This window comes from Heterodontus francisci, chromosome 1 (assembly GCF_036365525.1).
Source record: "Heterodontus francisci isolate sHetFra1 chromosome 1, sHetFra1.hap1, whole genome shotgun sequence".
In the NCBI taxonomy this organism is placed as follows: Eukaryota; Metazoa; Chordata; class Chondrichthyes; order Heterodontiformes; family Heterodontidae; genus Heterodontus; species Heterodontus francisci.
Genome location: NC_090371.1, coordinates 15,484,371 through 15,504,196, shown reverse-complemented (window position 1 = coordinate 15,504,196; position 19,826 = coordinate 15,484,371). Strand labels below are relative to the sequence as shown.

Genomic DNA, 19,826 nt, shown 5'->3' with positions numbered 1-19,826 from the left:
AACGGAAGGCTGATTTGCGATTATTCAAGACCAAGTTGAGCCTGCAATGTTTAGGGATTATGAGGCATTACAAGGAATGCATGCCCTTGTTAACCCCATCATTTCACAGTAATGGGTTCTCAATGTGCCCTGCCACCTTCAACGATTTGTGCACCGATACCCCCAGGTGTCTCTGCTCCTGCAACCTCTTTCGAATTGTACCCTTTATTTTATATTGCCTCTCCTCATTCTTCCTACCAAAATGTATTACTTCACACTTCTCTGCATTAAATTTCATCTGCCACGTGTCCGTCCATTCCACCAGCCTATATCCTCGAAGTCTATGCTATGCTCCTCACAGTTCACAATATCACATCATAAAATCAAGTTTCCGGTCATCAGTCTTGAATTTCAAATCTGGCAAGCTACTACACTTCATTTATGACGTACTGACACAATTCAAAGATGGGCACACACCTTCAAAATTTCTTTGACATTACCCAGAGAGTGGGGAGAATGTGGAACTTGCTACCACAAAGGGTAGTTTTTTTTTATTCATTCATGGGATGTGGGCATCACTGACTATATCAGCATGAATTGCCCATTCCCTAATGGCCCTCCAGAAGGTGGCGGCGAGCTGCCTTCTTGAACCGCTGCAGTCCATGTGAGGTAGGTACACCCACAGTGCTGTTAAGAAGGGAGTTCCAGGATTTTGACCCAGCGACAGTGAAGGAACAGCGATATAGTTCCAAGTCAGGATGGTGCGTGGATTGGAGGGGAACTTGCAGGTGGTGGTGTTCCGATGCATCTGCTGCTCTTGTCCTTCTAGATGGTAGAGGTCGCGGGCTTGGAAGGTGCTGTCTAAGGAGCCTTGGTGCATTGCTGCAGTGCATCTTGTAGATGGTACACACTGCTGCTACTGTGCGTCGGTGGTGGAAGGAGTGAATGTTTGTGGATGGCGTGCCAATCAAGCGGGCTGCTTTGTTCTGGATGGTGTCGAGCTTCTTGAGTGTTGTTGGAGCTGCACCCATCCAGACAAGTGGAGAGTATTCCATCACACTCCTGACTTGTGCCTTGTAGATGGTGGACAGGCTTTGGGGAGTCAGGTGGTGAGTTACTCGCCGCAGGATTCCTAGCCTCGGACCTGCTCTTGGAGCCATGGTATTTATGTGGCTACTCCAGTTCAATTTATGGTCAATGGTAGCCCCAAGGATGTTGATAGTGAGGTATTCAGCGATGGCAATGCCACTGAATGTCAAGGGGAGCTGGTTATATTCTCTCCTATTGGAGCTGGTCATTGCCTGGCACTTGTGTGGCACAAATGTTACTTGCCATTTATAAGCCCAAGCCTGGATATTGCCCAGGTCTTGCTGCATTTCTACACGGACTGCTTCAGTATCTGAAGAGTCACAAATGGTGCTGAACATTGTGCAATCATCTGCGAACATCCCCACTTCTGACCTTATGATTGAAGGAAGGTCATTGATGAAGCAGCTGAAGATGGTTGGGCCTAGGACACTACCCTGAGCAACTCCTGCAGTGATGTCCTGGAGCTCAGATGATTGACCTCCAACAACCACAACCATCTTCCTTTGTGCTAGGCATGGCTCCAACCTGCAGAGAGTTTCCCCCCTGATTCCCATTGACTCCAGTTTTGCTAGGGCCCCTTGATGCCATATTCGGTCAAATGCTGCCTTGATATCAAGGACAGTCACTCTCACCTCACCTCTTCAGTTCAGCTCTTTTGTTTATGTTTGAACCAAGGCTGTAATGAGGTCAGGAGCTGAGTGGCCCTAGCAGATCCCAAACTGAGCATCACTGAGCAGGTTATTGCTAAGCAAGTGATGCTTGATGGCACTGTTGATGACACCTTCCATCACTTTACTGATGGTTGAGAGTAGATCTAGCAATGCAAAACTGGGCATCCATGAAGCGCTGTGGGCCATCAGCAGCAGCAAAATTGTACTCAACCACAATCTGTAATCTCATGGCCCGGCATATCCCCCACTCTACCATTACCATAAAGCCAGGAGGCCAACCCTGGTTCAAGGAAAAGTGGAGGGCATGCCAGGAGCAGCACCAGGCATACCCCAAAATGAGCTACAAACCAGGGCTACTTGCATGCCAAACTGCATAAGCAGCATGCAATAGACATATATGATCCCATTTAGCATGGTAATAGTGCCACACAACACGATGGACGGTATCCTCAATGTGAAGGTGGGACTTCGTCTCCACAAGGACTGTGCGGTGGTCACTCCTACCAATACAGTCATGGACAGAAGCATCTGCAGCAGGCAGATTGGCGAGGACAAGGTCAAGTATGTTTTTCCCTTGTGTTGGTTCCCCCACCACCTGCCACAGACCCAGTCTAGCAGCTATGTCCTTTAGGATTCAGACATCTTGGTCAATAATGGTGCTACCGAGCCACTCTTGGGGATGGACATTGAAGTCCCCCACCCAGAGTACATTTTGTGCCCTTGCCACCCTCAGTGCTTCCTCCAAGTGTTGTTCAACATGGAGGAGTACTGACTCATCACCTGAGGGAGGGCAGTAGATGGTAATCAGTAGGAGGTTACCTTGCCCATGTTTGACCTGATGCCATGAGACTTCTTGGGGTCCGGAGTTGAGGCAAAGAGTAAAGATGTAATTAAGGGGAAGCTATATACGTACATGAGGGAGAAAGGAATAAAAAGATACGTTGATGGGATGAGACAGAGAGGAGTTAGAGGAGGCTTCTGTTGATCATAAGCACTGACACAGATCTCATGGGCCTAATGCCCTGTTTCTGTGCTCTAAGCACTTTGCAATTACAAGGCCACACCCCATACCTATGCAGAAGCTGGTGTGTGTGTGTGGTTGCTGCCAAACTCCATCAAGTTTGAATGGCCACCAAGAGAGTGATGATACCAAAGGTAACACACACCTACTGATTTTTCTCTTCCCACTCCCTCAGCCAAGCGAGAGTTCAGCTCAGTGGCAGCATTCCCACGTCAGTCAGGAGGTCCAGGGTTCAAACATCCCTGCAGACAGTCCCAGCGACCAGAGCTCTGGCTCTGAATTCTGGGTGGACATCCAGTGGGATACATGCATCTGTTGGGCAAGTGGCCTCCTCCCTTCGTTATATAGGTTGGGGTCATAAAGCCCTTCCGCCATCTAGGAAGGAGCCCCCCCCCCCACCACCCCACCACCCACTCGCCTGGTTACAGCCATGGAAGGAGCGTTCACATCACAGCCAATCAGACTATCAGCCTGCGAATCCGTCCACTGCTCTCCAAGGGAAGAGTGTGTGGCACTGAAAACAACTCCTTCTCCCTCAGCATCAGGATTCTGTGCCCCATACGCTGATTCCCTGTCAAGAACAGATCATATAAGGAACAAACAGTGGAAGACATTGAACCAAGAGGGAAGGAAACTGAACTGTCGTCCTCCTACGTCATGTTTGTACCCCAAAATGCAGCATCGCTGAGTTACCATTGTGGAACAGGATCACAATACAATACAGAATAAGCAGACTGACTGAAAGAATCCATACATCTTTATAGTACAGTACACGCAATAGGCGATCATTACAATAGGAAGCAATTACTGTTTCTGGAATAACAAAATAATCTCAAAAAAGGACAAAAAAACTTTACATGGCCAGTGTAAAAAAAATTTTGGTGCAAAAAAAAGTCTGCCATGGGTTAACAGTTTTTATACACAAAAGTAAACTTTACAGCAAATTTTGGTGAGTATTCTTTCACCATAAAGTAGTTGGTGGATAAAGTGTATCTTTCAGATTCAGCATCACCATTTGTGCACTGTTCCACTGTGTACTTAGGACACATCATTTATTACTGTGGTACAGTCTTTTCACCCATTTTTTTTTTTATTTTTTAAAGAGGCTTCACCCCATCACCCCTGTCGTCATCCTCCTCCTCCTCCTCCTCTTCTTCTCTCCCACTTCTCAATTCAGTAATCCTAGGCCTCACTGCGAGGCAGGTGGAGTGTTGAAATCAGAGGTGGTTATAAGTTCTGACGCAGGACAGAATCCTTGTTCCGTGTAGCTGCCAAAACCGGGAGGGAGGGCCAAGTGGGTGGTCAAAAAAAGTGGATGGCTCATTCCCTGGACACATGTCAATGCTAGCCTGAGAGGAAGCGAGCTGGAACAAGTCAAAATCAAATCAGGGCTATTTCCACATTTAAAAAGAGAAAAAGAAATTCATTGATTCTGGTACCTGGCTCCTGGAACATATTTTCTAGAACTGCAGCCATTGTATCTCAGTAGGCATAACCCATCCCTGTTTCAGAGCTTAGCTGAACAAGAGGAAACACCAAGAATAACCATCATCTTGTTTTTGTTGAGGTAACAACACTCTGCCCCTGCTAAAGACAGCGTGACAGGCTTTTGGAAAACCACAAGTGGATGAAGAACCACATTTTGTTTTCAGATCTAAAAAAAAAAATCCTAAAAATCAAATTCAACCGGTCAAAGGTTCCCAAGATCTTCGTAAATAGACTCTTGGTTAATGCTGAATTCATCCACTGAGGCTTCCTTCTCTGTTCTCTTGGTCTTCACAACTTTACTGTAAATGCAGTTATTTGAGCTATTAAAATTGCTTTTGAGCGCTGGTCGCTCAGGCACAGAGTTAATCAGCTCCCTTCCGATCTCCTTGAAGTCTGGCCGCTTGTCTTTTACAAAAGGCCCGCCGGTTGGTTTTGGTGCCGTCAAAGGCTTGGGTTTTTTTGGTTTAGTAACCGGTGCTTCACCGCTCCTCGAGGGAGGGACTGAGTAGTCGTCCTTGTTGGGGTTGTATGGAATTTCGTGCCCCACCATGTAACCCAAACCCTTTTTTCTCCAAGCATCCCGATCTCCTGGTTGGGCTTCATCGTAGATGCTGGTGGGCAGAGGCAGGGGGTGGGGGGCTCTGCCTTCAGGGGGCTGGTGGAAGGATCTTCCTTCTGGTTCGTCATAGATGTGCTCTTCCACCTGCGGAGAGACAGCCACCTGGGAGAACTCGTAGCTCACCCGCTCGTAGATGTCTGCGTACAGAGGTTCTGCCCTCTTCCCAGGCACCTTTCTATCCTTGAAGCCCTGCCGGGGTGGATCTTGGACCTGCACAACCTTGGGGACACTGTCGAGCGGATCGGAGTACAGACAGTCCGATTTGTGTTTGACAACACTCAAGGCATCGACCGGGTCGGAGTAGATGGAGGTGGGATCAGTTTTTAGCGTGGCCGTGGGCAGTTTGGGCACAGGAGACCTTGGCGGGGTTGGAGTCCCTGTGGTAGGGGGATCTGGCAGGCTCCGGGTTTTGAGGTGTTTGGACAAGTCTTTCTCCTCTGAGCCCCATGGCAGGATTTGCTCCTTTTTGGCAGCAGCCTGTCCCTCAGATGCACCGGATTTGTTGCCAGGGCTTCCCTTAGGCCCACCGTTGCCGCTGTTCAGCCCTACCTCCATCGAGTTAGGTGGTGATGGATCAGTGGACAGATATTCAGTGGGTCGCTCTGATGAGGCAGAAGTCGAGACCTGGCTGTCCCCAGGCTCTGGCGGATGAAAGCTGCGACGAGATCCCTCGGCCTGTGCCTTCTGCTCCAGGATGCTGCTTTCCACCAGCAAGAATATGTCGTTACCATGCTTGGTCTCGAAGGTGAAGTTGCCTGGACCTGAATTGCATCTGCGTCCAGCCTCGAATGAAAACATGACCTGCCAGCAAGAGGAAAACCCGTTAGGATGGTGCTCAATAACAGGATCACTTTCACAAGAAAAGAAAATCACATAAAAGGGCAAAATGAAAAGAGGAATGAACTTGCATTTGCATAGCGTCTTTCTCAACCCCAGGACATCCAAAGGGCTTTACACTTTTGAAGTGCTGTCACTGTTGTAATGTAGGAAATGTGGCAGCAAATTTGTGCAGAGAAATAGTGATGGTGGTTGAGAGATAAATATTGGCCAGATCACCAGGGAAACTCCCCTGCTCCTCTTCAAAATAGTAGCGTGGATCTTTTACATCCACCTGAGGGAGCAGACGGAACTCTGTTTAACAGCTCATCTGAACAGCGCTCCTACAGTACTGCACTGAAGTGTCAGCCTAGATTTTTGTGCTCAACAACAAGAAGAGTGTTACCCACTTAGCTGCAAGGAGAACATGATGCTTTGGAGGTGTTTGAGACTCATTATGAGATGATACATTAGGCATTAAGTCATTCAACATTCTTTGAGATGGCTGATAAACACTCAGGTTGGAGTGGTAATGTAATGGCTGCTTTTACTCAAGACCCTCTGGGTTCTCTCCTTGGATATAGCTTTCAATACAAGAGGTCACCCCGGATTTCAATCACTACAGTAGGAAGACGTTCAACAGGCAGCCCTCTAGTACTCAATGATATAATATGCAAGTACAACACATCTCATTCCTAAAGAATCTCAATCACTACGTTATAAGTGCAAGTGCATAAACATCATGTTATTGAGTTACAACTGACTCTACAGCACAGTAATGGACCATTTGGCATAACTAGTCTACGGTCGATTGGTACATTCACCCTCCACACGAGCCTCCTCCTAAAGCTTGGCTCGGGTATAAAATTAAACCTCGACCCGGGCCTGACGCGACAACAGCCAACCTGAACCCAACCCGGGCCAGAGTCCTTTAATTTTTTGAAATGCCCGACATGAAAACAACAAACATATTAATGAAACAGGAATAAAAAACATAGATTTTAAAATGAAAATAATACGAAACAGTACAGTCCAGCCCAACCCAACCCGAATGCTGGACGCAGAATATAGACCCGAACCGAACTCGGCACATGTAGTCGGGTTTGGTCGGGTTCGGGTCAGGTAACCAGGCTTTACCCCTCCCACCCCTCTTCATCTAACTCAAACTGCATATCCTTTCTTCCTTATATGATTATCTAGAACATAGATGCCATTAAGGCAACTAAACAGGGGATGAAAAATGAAAATGACCTAATCAAACTCTTGAAAATTATGAAGGGTTTTGAAAGGCTAGACATAGAGATGATGTTATCAACTGGAGACCAAAACAAGGGCAATAAATATTAAGATAGTCACTAATAATTCCAATAAGGAAATGAGGAGAAACTTCTTTTGGTTAGAAGAGTGCTGGTTAGAAGCAGTAATTGAGGGGAACTGCACAGATGCATTTAAGGGGAAGCTAGATAAGTGCATGAGGGAGGAGGAGGATCTGCTGTTGGAGTTGGATGTAGTAAAGTGGAACAGAAAGTTGGGCTGAATGGCTTAATTCTGTGCTGTAAATTCTATGTAACTACGTAAAAAAAAAATCTAGTACACTCTGTACAAAGGAAAATGGGAGTCAGGCTTCGATCAACAAGGCAAGTTGGACTTTGTGTTACTGAGCAGTGCTGAACAATATAAAGCACGGAAGCTACGTCAAGTGTCTCTGAACTGGATTTCCTCTGGTGAGCCACTTCCTCTGTGCATCAATCTTTAATAAAACTTTATACCTTGGTTCGGAAAAATAAACGCAGGCAGGTGACGCACTGTGTCAAAGGTCACGTGGCCTTGCGCTGAAGAATGGAAAAATGTGCAATGTTGCAGTTGGGTTGAGATGTCAAGAGCAGGAGGTTATCTGTAATTGTTGACCTTGCAACCACAATATATTTAGGATACACCAAAAAGTAGCCTGTCGATAAGCAATAGGTGTAAAGAGTAAACATGCTTTCCCTGTGGTATTTTAAACAGTTTCCACCGAGGTACATAAATAATTTGAAGTGATTTAAAGATTAACCTTGTGCAGCTGTATTTTTTTTACTTGCCAGCCAGCTTCCTACAGCATTTGCAAGTTAAATGTATCAGAAATTATTTAACGGCTTTGACACGTGTTGGGGGTGGGGGCAGGGGTTGGTAACTAGAGGACACAGATTTAAGATCATTGCCAAAAGAACCTGGGGGGAGGGTGGGTAGAGAGAAGTGAGAACATTTTTACGCACTGAATTATGGTCTGGAATGCATGGCCTGAAAGGGTAGTGCAAGTAGATTCAACAGTAATTTTCAAAAAGGTAAAGACTCGAAAAGAAAAAATCTGCAGGATTTATGGGGAAAGAGTAAGGTAAGTGGATCTAACCAGATAGCTCTTTCAAAGAACTAATATGATGGGCCGAATGGCCTCCTTCTGTGCTGCATCATTCTACGCAAGTTTATATTGGAGGACAATTTATTAGTGCAAGTTCACACCTGGAGCAATTGTTAACACTCTGTTGTGAAAAATTTATTTGGACTTCAGAACAACTGGGAGCATATTTCTGTCTGTCTCTGTGTGCCGGTGTTCTGACTGCAAGCATCCTATGTGAAATGAGTTGGGACAGTCTCAGCCAAGTTCCTTGTGGCCATGGGTTCACACTGATTAGCAAAACTTCAAAAAAAAGCCTCTCCTCCCTGCCTTCCCCAAGTAATGAGAATAAGAGAAAATATTTGCTGTTTGTCAGACCAGTTCCACTGGACTTCCTATTTCATCCAATACACCCCTGTAAATTCTGCTGCACAATTTTTTCTCAGACAGAAAATCTTGCTGAGATTGATCAATTTTATTTGGGTAAGGGTACCAAGGGAGGTGGAGCCAAGGCAGGTATATAGGGTTGAGGGATAGATCAGCCATGAACTAAGTTCGTAGTGGAACAGGTTCGAGTAGGGTTGCCAAATCTGGTTGGATATATTCCTGGGAGGGGTCATCACATGACCTCCAACCACCCCACCTCCACACTCCTACAATTGGTTGCCCAACACAGAATCTCAGAATGGTTACAGCACAGGAGGCCATCAATCAGCCCATCCTGTCTGTGCCGCCTTTCTGCAAGTGGTAGTCCCACTCTTCCGTAGTCCAACAATTTTTTTCCGATTCAGATAATTATCCAATACCCTTTTGAAAGCTATGATTGAATCTGCCTCCACCACACTCTCAGGCAGTACATTCCACATCCTAAGCACTCGATGTGTAAAAAAAATTTTTCATGCCGCCTTTCGTTCTTTTGCCAATCACTTCTGGTCTTCTGGTTCTCGACCCTTCTACCAATGGGAACAGTTTCTCACTATCTACTCTGAGCAGACTCAAGATTTTGAACACTTGTATCAAATCTCCTCTCAACCTTCTCTAAGGAGGACAACCCCAGCTTCTTTAACAAAATATAAGCAAAATACTGACGAAAGGTCACAGACCTGAAATAACCGTTTTCTCTCTCTCCAGAGAGATGCAGCCAGACCTGCTGAGTATTTCTAGCATAAAAGCAAAATACTGCAGATGCTGGAAATCTGAAATAAAAACAGAAAGTGCTGGAAAAACTCAGCAGGTCTGGCAGCATCTGTGCAGAAAAGCAGAATCAACGTTTCGGGTCAGTGACGCTTCTTGGTTTTTATCCCAGCTTCTCTAATCTCTAATTCTCATCCCTGGAACCATTCTCGCAAATCTTTTCTACACCCTCTATAACGCTTTTACATCTTACCTGAAAGGTGGTGCCCAGAACTAGACACAATAACTCTGTTTCTCTCTCCACAGATGCTGCCAGACCTGCTGAGTATTCCCAGCACTTAGTTTTTATTTCAGATTTCCAGAGCCGCAGTATTTGACTTTTGTTTTACCTCAGTGAGGCGTTTTATAAAAGTTCAATGAAACCCTCTTGCTTTTGTACTCCATGTCTCTATTTATAAAGCCCAGGATCCTGTACGCCTTATTAATCACTCACTCAGTCTGCCTGTCACCTTCAAAGATTTGTGCACAGATACCTCCAGGTCTCTGTTACTGTACCCCCTTTAGAATCATATCCTTTATTTTATATTGCCTCTTTTCGTTGTTCTTCCCAAAATGAATCAACTTCACACTGCATTAAATTTCATCTGCCACATGTCTGCCCATTCCACCAGCCTGTCTATGTCCTCTTGAAGTCTCTCAGTACCCTCCTCACAGTTCACAATACTTCCAAGTTTTGCATCATCTGCTGTACCATCCATATTTGTAGTGCATTGCCTTCACACACCAAGCAAAACGATCAGAGAGTTTGGTAACCAATTGGTTATCATTTTTAACAGTAAAATGTTCTCCTGCTCCCATGTCAGATATTTTTAGAATAGTAAAATGCCCCAATATGCTTCACAGGAGCCAAATTTGACACTGAACTACATAATGACATATTAGGACAAATGTCCAAAAGATTGGTCAAAGAGGTAGGTTTTAAAGGAGTCTTACTGCAATTGTATAGGGCTTTGGTGAGACCATCCTTAGAGTTCTCTGTACAGTTTTGCTCTCAATATCTAAGGAAGGATATACTTACCTTGGAGGCAGTACAGCAAAGGTTCACTCGATTGGTTTCTGGGATGTGAGGGTTGTCCTATGACGAGAGGCTAAGTAAATTGGGCCTATACTCTATGGAGTTTAGAAGAACAAGAGGTGATCTCATGGAAACAAAAGATTCTGAAGAGGCTTAACTGGTAGATACTGAGGTTGTTCACCCTGGCTGAGGAACCTAGAACACCAGAGCACAGTCTCAGGATAAGGGACCAATTATTTAGGACAGAGTTGGGGAAAAATGTCTTCACTCATAGGACTATGAATCTTTGGAATTCTCTAGACAGCTTTTTGGTCTTTCAGGGAATCAAGGGATATGGGAAGCAGGCAGGAAAGTGGAGTTTAGGCAGAAGATCAGCCATGATCATTCTGAAAGGCAGAACAGGCTCATATTGTCTATTCCTGCTCCTATTTCGTATGTTCTTATGTATTAAAGGAGGAACGCGAGGTGGAGAGGTGGACAGGTTTAGGAAGGAATTCCAGAACATAGGGCCCAGGCGGCTGAATACACGGCCACCAGTAATGGAGCAATTAAAAAGGGGGATGCACAAGAGTTTGATCTTACTAACAGGCATTTGGTGAGGAGGCCCCTTATTTGGCTTTGCAGCTAAACTGCAAATTGCCTGACTGACACCGCTAACAAAGTTAAAGTTTACCTTGTCCCGGCCATAACGCCTCAGAAGTTTGTATGGCCAGTTGAACAGAACTTGCTTGGTTTTGGTATCTTTCAACAGCAGGTTCTCCTTGTCTGCTTTAAGAATATATGTCCCGTGAAGATTGCACCTCTCTGCTGCTTCTGTCTTCTGCACGTGCACCCAGAACTCGTTTACTGTGCATGGAAAGAAAGAAAGGAAGCATACTGTTTAATCACAAGATTGGGTCATGAATAAAGACCTCAACTCCACATTTCCACCTATCCTCAATAACCTTTCACCCCCTTGTTTATCAAGAATCTATCTACTTCTGTCTTTAAAATATTCAAAAACTCTGCTTCCACCGCCTTTTGAGGAAGAGTTCCAAAGACTCTCAACCCTCAGAGAAAAAATTTCCCCTCATCTCTGCCTTAAATGGGCGACCCCTTATTTTTAAACAGTGACCCCTAGTTCTAGATTCTCCCACAAGGGGAAAGATCCTTTCCACATCCACCCTGTCAAAACCCCTCAGAATCTTACATGTTTCAATCAAGTTGCCTCTTACTCTTCAAAATTCCAGTGGATACAAGCACCATCCAGTGAACATCAATGTAAGCTTGTGGAGCAGCACCTGATCTTTCAATTAGGCACTCTACAACCTTCCGGACTGAACATCGAGTTCAATAACTTCAGAGCATGACTAGTCTTTTTTTAATATTTTATTTCTTAATCATGTGCCTGCTTTTCATGTAGACAGAGCTGCTCATTATTCTGCTATTAACACTCTCTCTGGACTAATGTTTTATCTTTCACCAAAAGCATCAACACTCGCTTTTCCTTTGTCCCATGACAGCTTTGTTATTTAATCTCTCCTGCCTTATCAAACACCTTCCCCCCCTGCCACCCCCTCCCCTTCACTTGCTTAAAACCCAATTTGTTTCTAATCTTTACCAGTTCTGATGAAGGGTCACAGACCTGAAACATTAACTTTGCTCCTCTCTCCACAGATGCTGAGTATTTCCAGCACTTTTTGTTTTTGTTACTTTCCTACCTATCTTTGTGTCATCAGCAAATTTAGCAACCATACCTTTGGTCCCTTCATCATTTATATATAAATTGTAAAAAGCCGAGACCCCAGCATTGATCCCTGTGGCACATCTTGCCAACCAGAAAGTGACCCATTTATGCCTACCCTCGGTTTACTTTTTGCTAGCCAATCTTTTATCCATGCCAAAATGTTACCCCCTGCATCATGAGCTTTTCATAGAATCATAGAAAGATTACGGCACAGAAAGAGGCCACTTGGCCCATCGTGTCCGTGCCGGCCGAATAACGATCCACCCAGTCTAATCCCACCTTTCAGCATTTGGTCCGTTGCCCTGCAGATTACGGCACTTGAGGTGCATATCTAGACCCCTTTTGAGTGAGTGGAGGGTTTCTGCCTCAACTACCCTTTCAGGCAGTGAGTTCCAGACCCCCACCACCCTCTGGGTGAAAAAGAACCTTTCCTCTTCTCCCCTCTAGTCTTTCTACCAATCACTTTAAATCTATGCCCCCGAGTCACTGACCTCTCTGCTAATGTGAATGGACCCTTTCCCTCCAATCCATCCAGGCCTCTCAAAAATTTGTACATTTCAATCAGATGTCCCTTCAGCCTTCTTGGTTCCAAGGAGAACAACACCAGCCTATCCAATCTTTCCTCATAGCTGTATTTTTCTAGTCCTGGCAACATCCTTGTAAATCTCCTCGTACCTTCTCTAGTGCAATCCTTTCTGTAATGAGGTGACCAGAACTGCACACAGTCCTCAAGTTGTGGCTGAACCAATGATTTATACAGTTCCAGCACAACCTCCCTGCTCTTCTTTCTATACCTTGGCTAATAAAGGAAAGGATTCCATATGTCTTCTTAACCACCTTATCGACCTGTCCTGTGCCTTCAGGGATCTGTGGACATTCACTCCAAGGTCCCTCACTTCCTCTACATTTCTCAGTATTTTCCCATTAATCTTGCATTCCTTTTCCTTGTTTGACCTTCCCAAATGTATCACCTCACAGTTCTCTGAGTTGAATTCCATTTGCCACTTTTCTGCCCATCTGACCAGACCATCAATATCTTCCTGCAGCTTACAGCTATCCTCCTCACTATCTACCACACAGCCACTCTTCGTGTCATCTGCAAACTTCTTGATCATGCCCCCGATATTTATGTCCAAATCGTTAATATACACCACAAAAAGCATGGGACCCAGTACTGAGCCCTGCGGGACGCCACTGCAACAGCCTTCCAGTTGCTAAAACAGCCGTCAGCAATTCCCCTTTGATTCCTGCCACTGAGCCAATTTTGTATCCACCTTGCTGCATTTCCCTGGATCCCAAGGGATTTTATTTTAACCAGTCTGCCATATGGAACCTGGTCAAAAGCGTCGCTTAAATCCATGTAGCCCACATCAACTATACTACCCTCATCTATCCTCCTCGCTCCTTCTCCAAAAAATTCAATCCAGTTAGTCAGACATGATCTTCCCTTAACAAATCCATGCTGACTATCCTCGATTAATCCGTGCCTTTCTAAGTGACAGTTTATCATGTCTCAGAATTTATTCTAATAATTTGCCCACTACTGAGGTTAGACTGACTGGCCTGCAATTATTTGGTCTATCCCTCGCTCCATTTTTGAGTAGAGATACAACGTTAGCAGTCCTCCAATCCTCCGGCACCACACCTGTATCCAGTGAGGACTGGTAAATAATGGTCAGACCTTCCACTATTTCCTCTTGGGCTTCTTTTTACAGCCTGGGGTACATTTCATCCAGCCCTGGTGATTTATCCACTTTCAAGGTTGCTAATCCTATTAATACTTCCTCTCACCCTATCTTTATCACATCCAATATTTCACACCCCTTTTTCTTAACGATAATATCCGCATCAGCCCCCTCTTTTGTGAAGATAGACACAAAGTATTCACTCAGAATAATACCAACATCTTGTGCCCCTACACACATATTACCTATATGGGTCCTACTCTCTCCTTAGTTATCCTCTTACTCTTAATGTATTGATAAAACATCTTTGGGTTCACCTTGATTTTGCTTGCCAATATTCTTTTATGCCCTCTCTTCGTTTTCCTAATTTCCTTTTCGATTTCACCCCTCCATTTTCTATACTCCTCTCAGCTTTCTGCAGTATTGAGTTCTTGGTGTCAGACATCAGCTTTCCTTTTCTGCCTTATCTTACCCTGTAAACTCCAGATTTGGCCATCCCGCCCTTTTTCTTTGTGGGAACATGTTTACCCTGAAGCCCCTGAATCTCCCCCTTGAATGCCTCCCACTGCTCTGACACTGATTTACCTTCAAGTAGCTGTCTCCAGTCCACTTTTGCTAAATCACTCCTCAGTTTAGTAAAATTGGCCTTTCCACAATTGAGAACTTTAACTCCTGTTCCATCCTTGCCCTTTTGGAAGGAGCATCCAGGAGGGCTTCTTGAAACAATATGTAGATAGTCCAACTAGGGATGGGGCCGTACTGGACCTGGTATTGGGGAATGAGCCCGGTCGGGTGGTCGAAGTTTCAGTAGGGGAACATTTCGGGAACAGTGACCATAATTCCATAAGTTTTAAGGTACTTGTGGATAAGGATAAGAGTAGTCCTCGGGTGAAGGTGCTGAATTGGGGGAAGGCTAATTATAACAATATTAGGCAGGAACTGAAGAATTTAGATTGGGGGTGGCTATTTGAGGGTAAATCAACATCTGACATGTGGGAGTCTTTCAAACGTCAGTTGATTAGAATCCAGGACCAGCATGTTCCTGTGAGGAAGAAGGATAAATTTGGCAAGTTTCGGGAACCTCAGATAACGCGGGATATTGTGAGCCTAGTCAAAAAGAAAAAGGAAGCATTCGCAAGGGCTGGAAGGCTAGGAACAGACGAATCCCTTGAGGAATATAAAGACAGTAGGAAGGAACTTAAGCAAGGAGTCAGAAGGGCTAAAAGGGGTCATGAAAAGTCATTGACAAACAGGATTAAGGATAATCCCAAGGTTTTTTATACGTATATAAAGAGCAAGAGGGTAACCAGGGAAAGGGTTGGCCCGCTCAAGGACAGAGAAGGGAATCTATGTGTGGAGCCAGAGGAAATGGGTGAGGTACTAAATGAGTACTTTGCATCAGTATTCACCAAAGAGAAGGACTTGGTGGATGATGAGCCAAGGGAAGGGAGTGTAGATAGTCTCAGTCATCTCATTATCAAAAAGGAGGTGGTGTTGGGTGTCTTGCAAAGCATTAAGGTAGATAAGTCCCCAGGGCCTGATGGGATCTACCCCAGAATACTGAGGGAGGCAAGGCAATAAATCGCTGGGGCCTTGACAGAAATCTTTGCATCCCCATTGGCTACAGGTGAGGTCCCAGAGGACTGGAGAATAGCCAATGTTTTTCATTTGTTTAAGAAGGGTAGCAAGGATAATCCAGGAAATTATAGGCCGGTGAGCCTTACGTCAGTGGTAGGGAAATTATTAGAGAGGATTCTTTGGGACAGGATTTACTCCCATTTGGAAACAAACAAACTTATTAGCGAGAGGCAGCATGGTTTTGTGAAGGGGAGGTCGTGTCTCACTAATTTGATTGAGTTTTTTGAGGAAGTGACAAAGATTGATGAAGGAAGGGCAGTGGATGTTATCTATATGGACTTCAGTAAAGCCTTTGACAAGGTCCCTCATGGCAGACTGGTACAAAAGGTGAAGTCACACGGGATCAGAGGTGAGCTGGCAACATGGATACAGAACTGTCTCTGTCATAGAAGACTGAGGGTAGCAGTGGAAGGGTGCTGTTCTGAATGGAGGGATGTGACTAGTGGTGTTCCGCAGGGATCAGTGCTGGGACCTTTGCTCTTTGTAGTATATATAAATGATTTGGAGGAAAATGTAGCTGGTCTGATTAGTAAGTTTGCGGACGACACAAAGGTTGGTGGAGTTGCGGATAGTGATGAGGATTGCCAGAGGATACAGCAGGATATAGATCGGTTGGAGACTTGGGCGGAGAAATGGCAGATGGAGTTTAATCCGTCAAATGTGAGGTAATGCATTTTGGAAGATCTAATGCAGGTGGGAAATATACAGTAAATGGCAGAACCCTTAGGAGTATTGACAGGCAGAGAGATCTGGGCGTACAGGTCCACAGGTCACTGAAAGTGGCAACGCAGGTGGATAAGGTAGTCAAGAAGGCATATGGCATGCTTGCCTTCATCGGTCGGGGCATAGAGTATAAAAATTGGCAAGTCATGCTGCAGCTGTGCAGAACTTTAGTTAGGCCACACTTAGAATATTGCGTGCAAATCTGGTCGCCACACTACCAGAAGGACGTGGAGGCTTTGGAGAGGGTACAGAAGAGGTTTACCAGGATGTTGCCTGGTCTGGAGGGTGTTAGCTATGAGGAGAGGGTGGATAAACTCAGATTGTTTTCACTGGAACGACGGAGGTGGAGGGGTGACATGATAGAGGTTTACAAAGTTATGAGCGGCATGGACAGAGTGGATAGTCAGAAGCTTTTTCCCAGGGTGGAAGAGTCAGTTACTAGGGGACATAGGTTTAAGGTGAGAGGGGCAAAGTTTAGAGGGGATGTGCGAGGCAAGTTTTTTTTTTTACACAGAGGGTGGTGAGTGCCTGGAACTTGCTGCCGGGGGAGGTGGTGGAAGAAGGTACGATAGAGACGTTTAAGAGGCATCTTGACAAATACATGAATAGGATGGGAATAGAGGGATACGGTCCCCAGAAGTACAGAAGGTTTTAGTTTCGACAGGCATCAAGATCGGCGCAGGCTTGGAGGACCGAATGGCCTGTTCCTGTGCTGTTCTTTGTTTGTTCTTTTCCATAATTATGTTAAAACTGACTGAATTATGATCACTACCACCAAAATGCTCTCCCACTGCCTTCCAACTGCTCATCTTCATTTCCTAACACTAAGTCTAAAACTGCACCCTCGCTTGTTGGACTTGCTATATGCTAGCCAAAAAAAGTTAACCTCACAGCTGAAATTGTTTCTTTTACCAAAATTGCCACTCCCCCTCGTTGCTTATCCCCCTCCCTATCGTGTCTGAAAACCCTGTAACCAGGAACATTGAGCTGTCATTCCTGTCCCTCCTTAACCATGTTTCTGTAATAGCTAGATCATACTGCCACGTATCTATCTGTGCCTTCAGCTCATCTGCTTCATTTCCTATACTCCTTACATTGAAATACATACCCTTGAGCACCATCACACTCCTTTTTTATTTTCCAACCTTTGTTTCCTCTGTCTTTCAGACTCATTCATTAATTTTCTGCCTTCCATTTTCATTTCTGATTTTGTCTTTACTGCATCTCCCCTCAGGTCTTCATCCCCCCTTTATTTTCCACAATAATCTTTGAAGTGGCACTTTATCAAATGCCTTCTGGAAATCTAGATACAGTACATCTACCAGTTCCCCTTTGTCCACAGCACATGTTACTTCTTCAAAGATTAGTATTTTTTAATTAAGGGAGTAACTAATTAACCTAAGGGTAAGTCATGACAGGAGAGCTCAGCCTCCTCCTAAGCTATGTGGGAAATCAGGGACTCTTCCAGTGGCCCTGATGACCATGTGTGCAGGAAGTGTATCCATCTGCAGCTACTGGCGACCCACATTACGGAGCTGGAGCTGCAAGTGGATTCACTGTGGAGCATACGCGATGCTGAGGACGTCATGGATAGCACGTTTAGTGAGGTGGTCACACCGCAGGCTGCACAGGCAGAAAAGAGATGGGTGACCACCAGACGGAGTAGTAGGCGCAAGCAGGTAGTGCAGGAGTCCCCTGTGGCCATCCCCCTCTCAAACATATATACCGCTTTGGATACTGTTGGGGGCGGGGTAATGACCTCCCAGGGGAAAGTAGCAACAGCCAAGTTTGTGGCACCACGGAGGGCTCTGCTGCACAGCAGGGGAGGAAAAAGGTTGGAAGATAGGGGATTCTATCGCAAGGGGTGCAGATTGACATTTCTGTGGTCACAAACGAGACTCCAGGATGGTATGTTGCTTCCCTGGTTCTCGGGTCAAGGATGTCTCGGAGCGGCTGCAGGACATTCTGAATGGGGTGGGTGAGCAGCCAGAGGTCATGGTCCATATTGGTACTAACGACATAGGCAGGAAGAGAGAGGAGGTCCTGCAAAGTGAATTTCGGGAGTTAGGCAGAAGGTTAAAAAGCAGGAGCTTTGGGGTTGTAATCTCAGGATTACTCCCTGTACCACATGCTAGTGAGGGTAGGAATAGAAGGATTAGGCAAATGAATGCGTGGCTGAAGAGCTGGTGTAGGTGGGAGGACTTCAGCTACTTGGATCACTGGGATCTGTTTCTGGTGCAGAGGTGACCTGTACAAGAAGGACGGGTTGCATCTAAACTGGAGGGAGACCAATATCCTTGTGGGGAGGTTTGCTGGTACTACTTGGGAGGGTTTAAACTAGTCTTGCAGTGGGACTGGGACCCAAAGTAGTCATCTCTCCGATGAGATAGTTGAGGCAAATGTCGAGGTTGAAGCAAGCAAGTCCAGTAGGCAGGCTGGCAAGGGGCAGGACAGGGAGCATTGCAGATCTGATAGGCTAAACTGCATTTACTTTAATGCAAGAAGCCTTACAGGTAAGGCAGATGAACTCAGTGCATGGATCGGTACATGGGATTGTAATATTATAGCTATTACGGAAACGTGGTTGAGGGATGTGCAGGACTGACAGCTCAATGTTCCGGGGTACCGATGCTTCCGGTGTGACAGAAGTGGAGGTAAGGGAGGAGGGGGAGTTGCTCTATTGATTAGTGAGGACATCATGGCGCTACTTAGAGAGGATATCCCAGGGGGGAATGTCCAGCGAGGCCATATGGATAGAAGTTAGAAATAAGAAAGGGGTGATCACTTTGATGGGATTATACTATAGGCCCCCCAATAGTCAGAGGGAAGTGGAGGAGCATATATGTAGGGAAATCACAGATAGGTGTAGGAATTATAGGGTTGTAATAGTAGGTGATTTTAACTTCCCTAATATTGAAATGGACTGCCTTAGTGCTAAGGGATCAGATGGGGAAGAATTTGTTAAGCGTGTCCAGGATAGTTTTCTGAAGCAGTATGTGGATGGCCCTACTAGAGAAGGGGGCGACACTTGACCTCCTCTTAGAAAATGAGGATGGGCAGGTGGGGCAGCACTTTGGGACCAGTGACCATAACTCTATTAGCTTCAAGATAGTTATGGGGAAGGATAGGACTGGTCCTCGGGTTGAAGTCCTAAATTGGGGGAAGGCTAATTTCGATGGCATCAGACAGGAACTCTCAAAAGTTGAATGAGAGAGGCTGTTTACAGGTAAAGGGACGTCTGGCAAGTGGGAGGCTTTTAAAAGGGAGATAGGAAGAGTTCAAGGCTGGCATGTTCCTGTTAGATGGAAGGGCGAGGCTGGCAAGTTTAGGGAACCTTGGTTGATGAGGGATATTGAGGGTCTGGTTAGGACAAAGGAGGAGGCATATGTCAGGTATAGGCAGCTGGGATAGAGCAAGTCCCTCGAGGAGTATAGGGGATGTAGGACTACACTTAAGAAGGAAATTAGGAAGGCGAAAAGGGGCCATGAGATTTCCTTGGCAGATAAGATAAAGGAGAATCCTAAAAGATTCTATAAGTCTATTAAGAGTAAAAGGGTAGCTAGGGAGAGAGTAGGTCCCCTTAAGGATCAGTGTGGCAATCTATGTGTGGAGCCACAGGAAATGGGCGAGGTCTTAAATGAATATTTCTCGTCCATATTTACCGTGGAGGTGGCCATGGAAGCGAGTGAGTTCAAGGGAGGGAACACCGATATCCTGGAGCATATCAACATTACAAAGGAGGAGGTGTTGGAGGTTTTGTAGCGCATTAAGCCGGATATATCCCCAGG

At 45.5% G+C, this 19,826-nt stretch overlaps 1 protein-coding gene across 1 annotated transcript in view; it reads right to left on the bottom strand.

Moving 5' to 3' along the window:
* Positions 1 to 3,495: 3,495 nt before the first annotated feature.
* Positions 3,496 to 19,826, bottom strand: part of dok1b (docking protein 1b) — a 98,882-nt gene continuing 82,551 nt past the window's right edge. Inside the window, exons 4-5 of the mRNA XM_068028689.1 lie at positions 10,940 to 11,112; positions 3,496 to 5,668 (exon numbers count right to left, since the gene is read on the bottom strand). Coding sequence (XP_067884790.1) covers positions 4,451 to 5,668; positions 10,940 to 11,112 — 1,391 coding nt within the window. The 3' untranslated portion in view covers positions 3,496 to 4,450. The remainder of the gene's footprint in view (positions 5,669 to 10,939; positions 11,113 to 19,826) is intronic.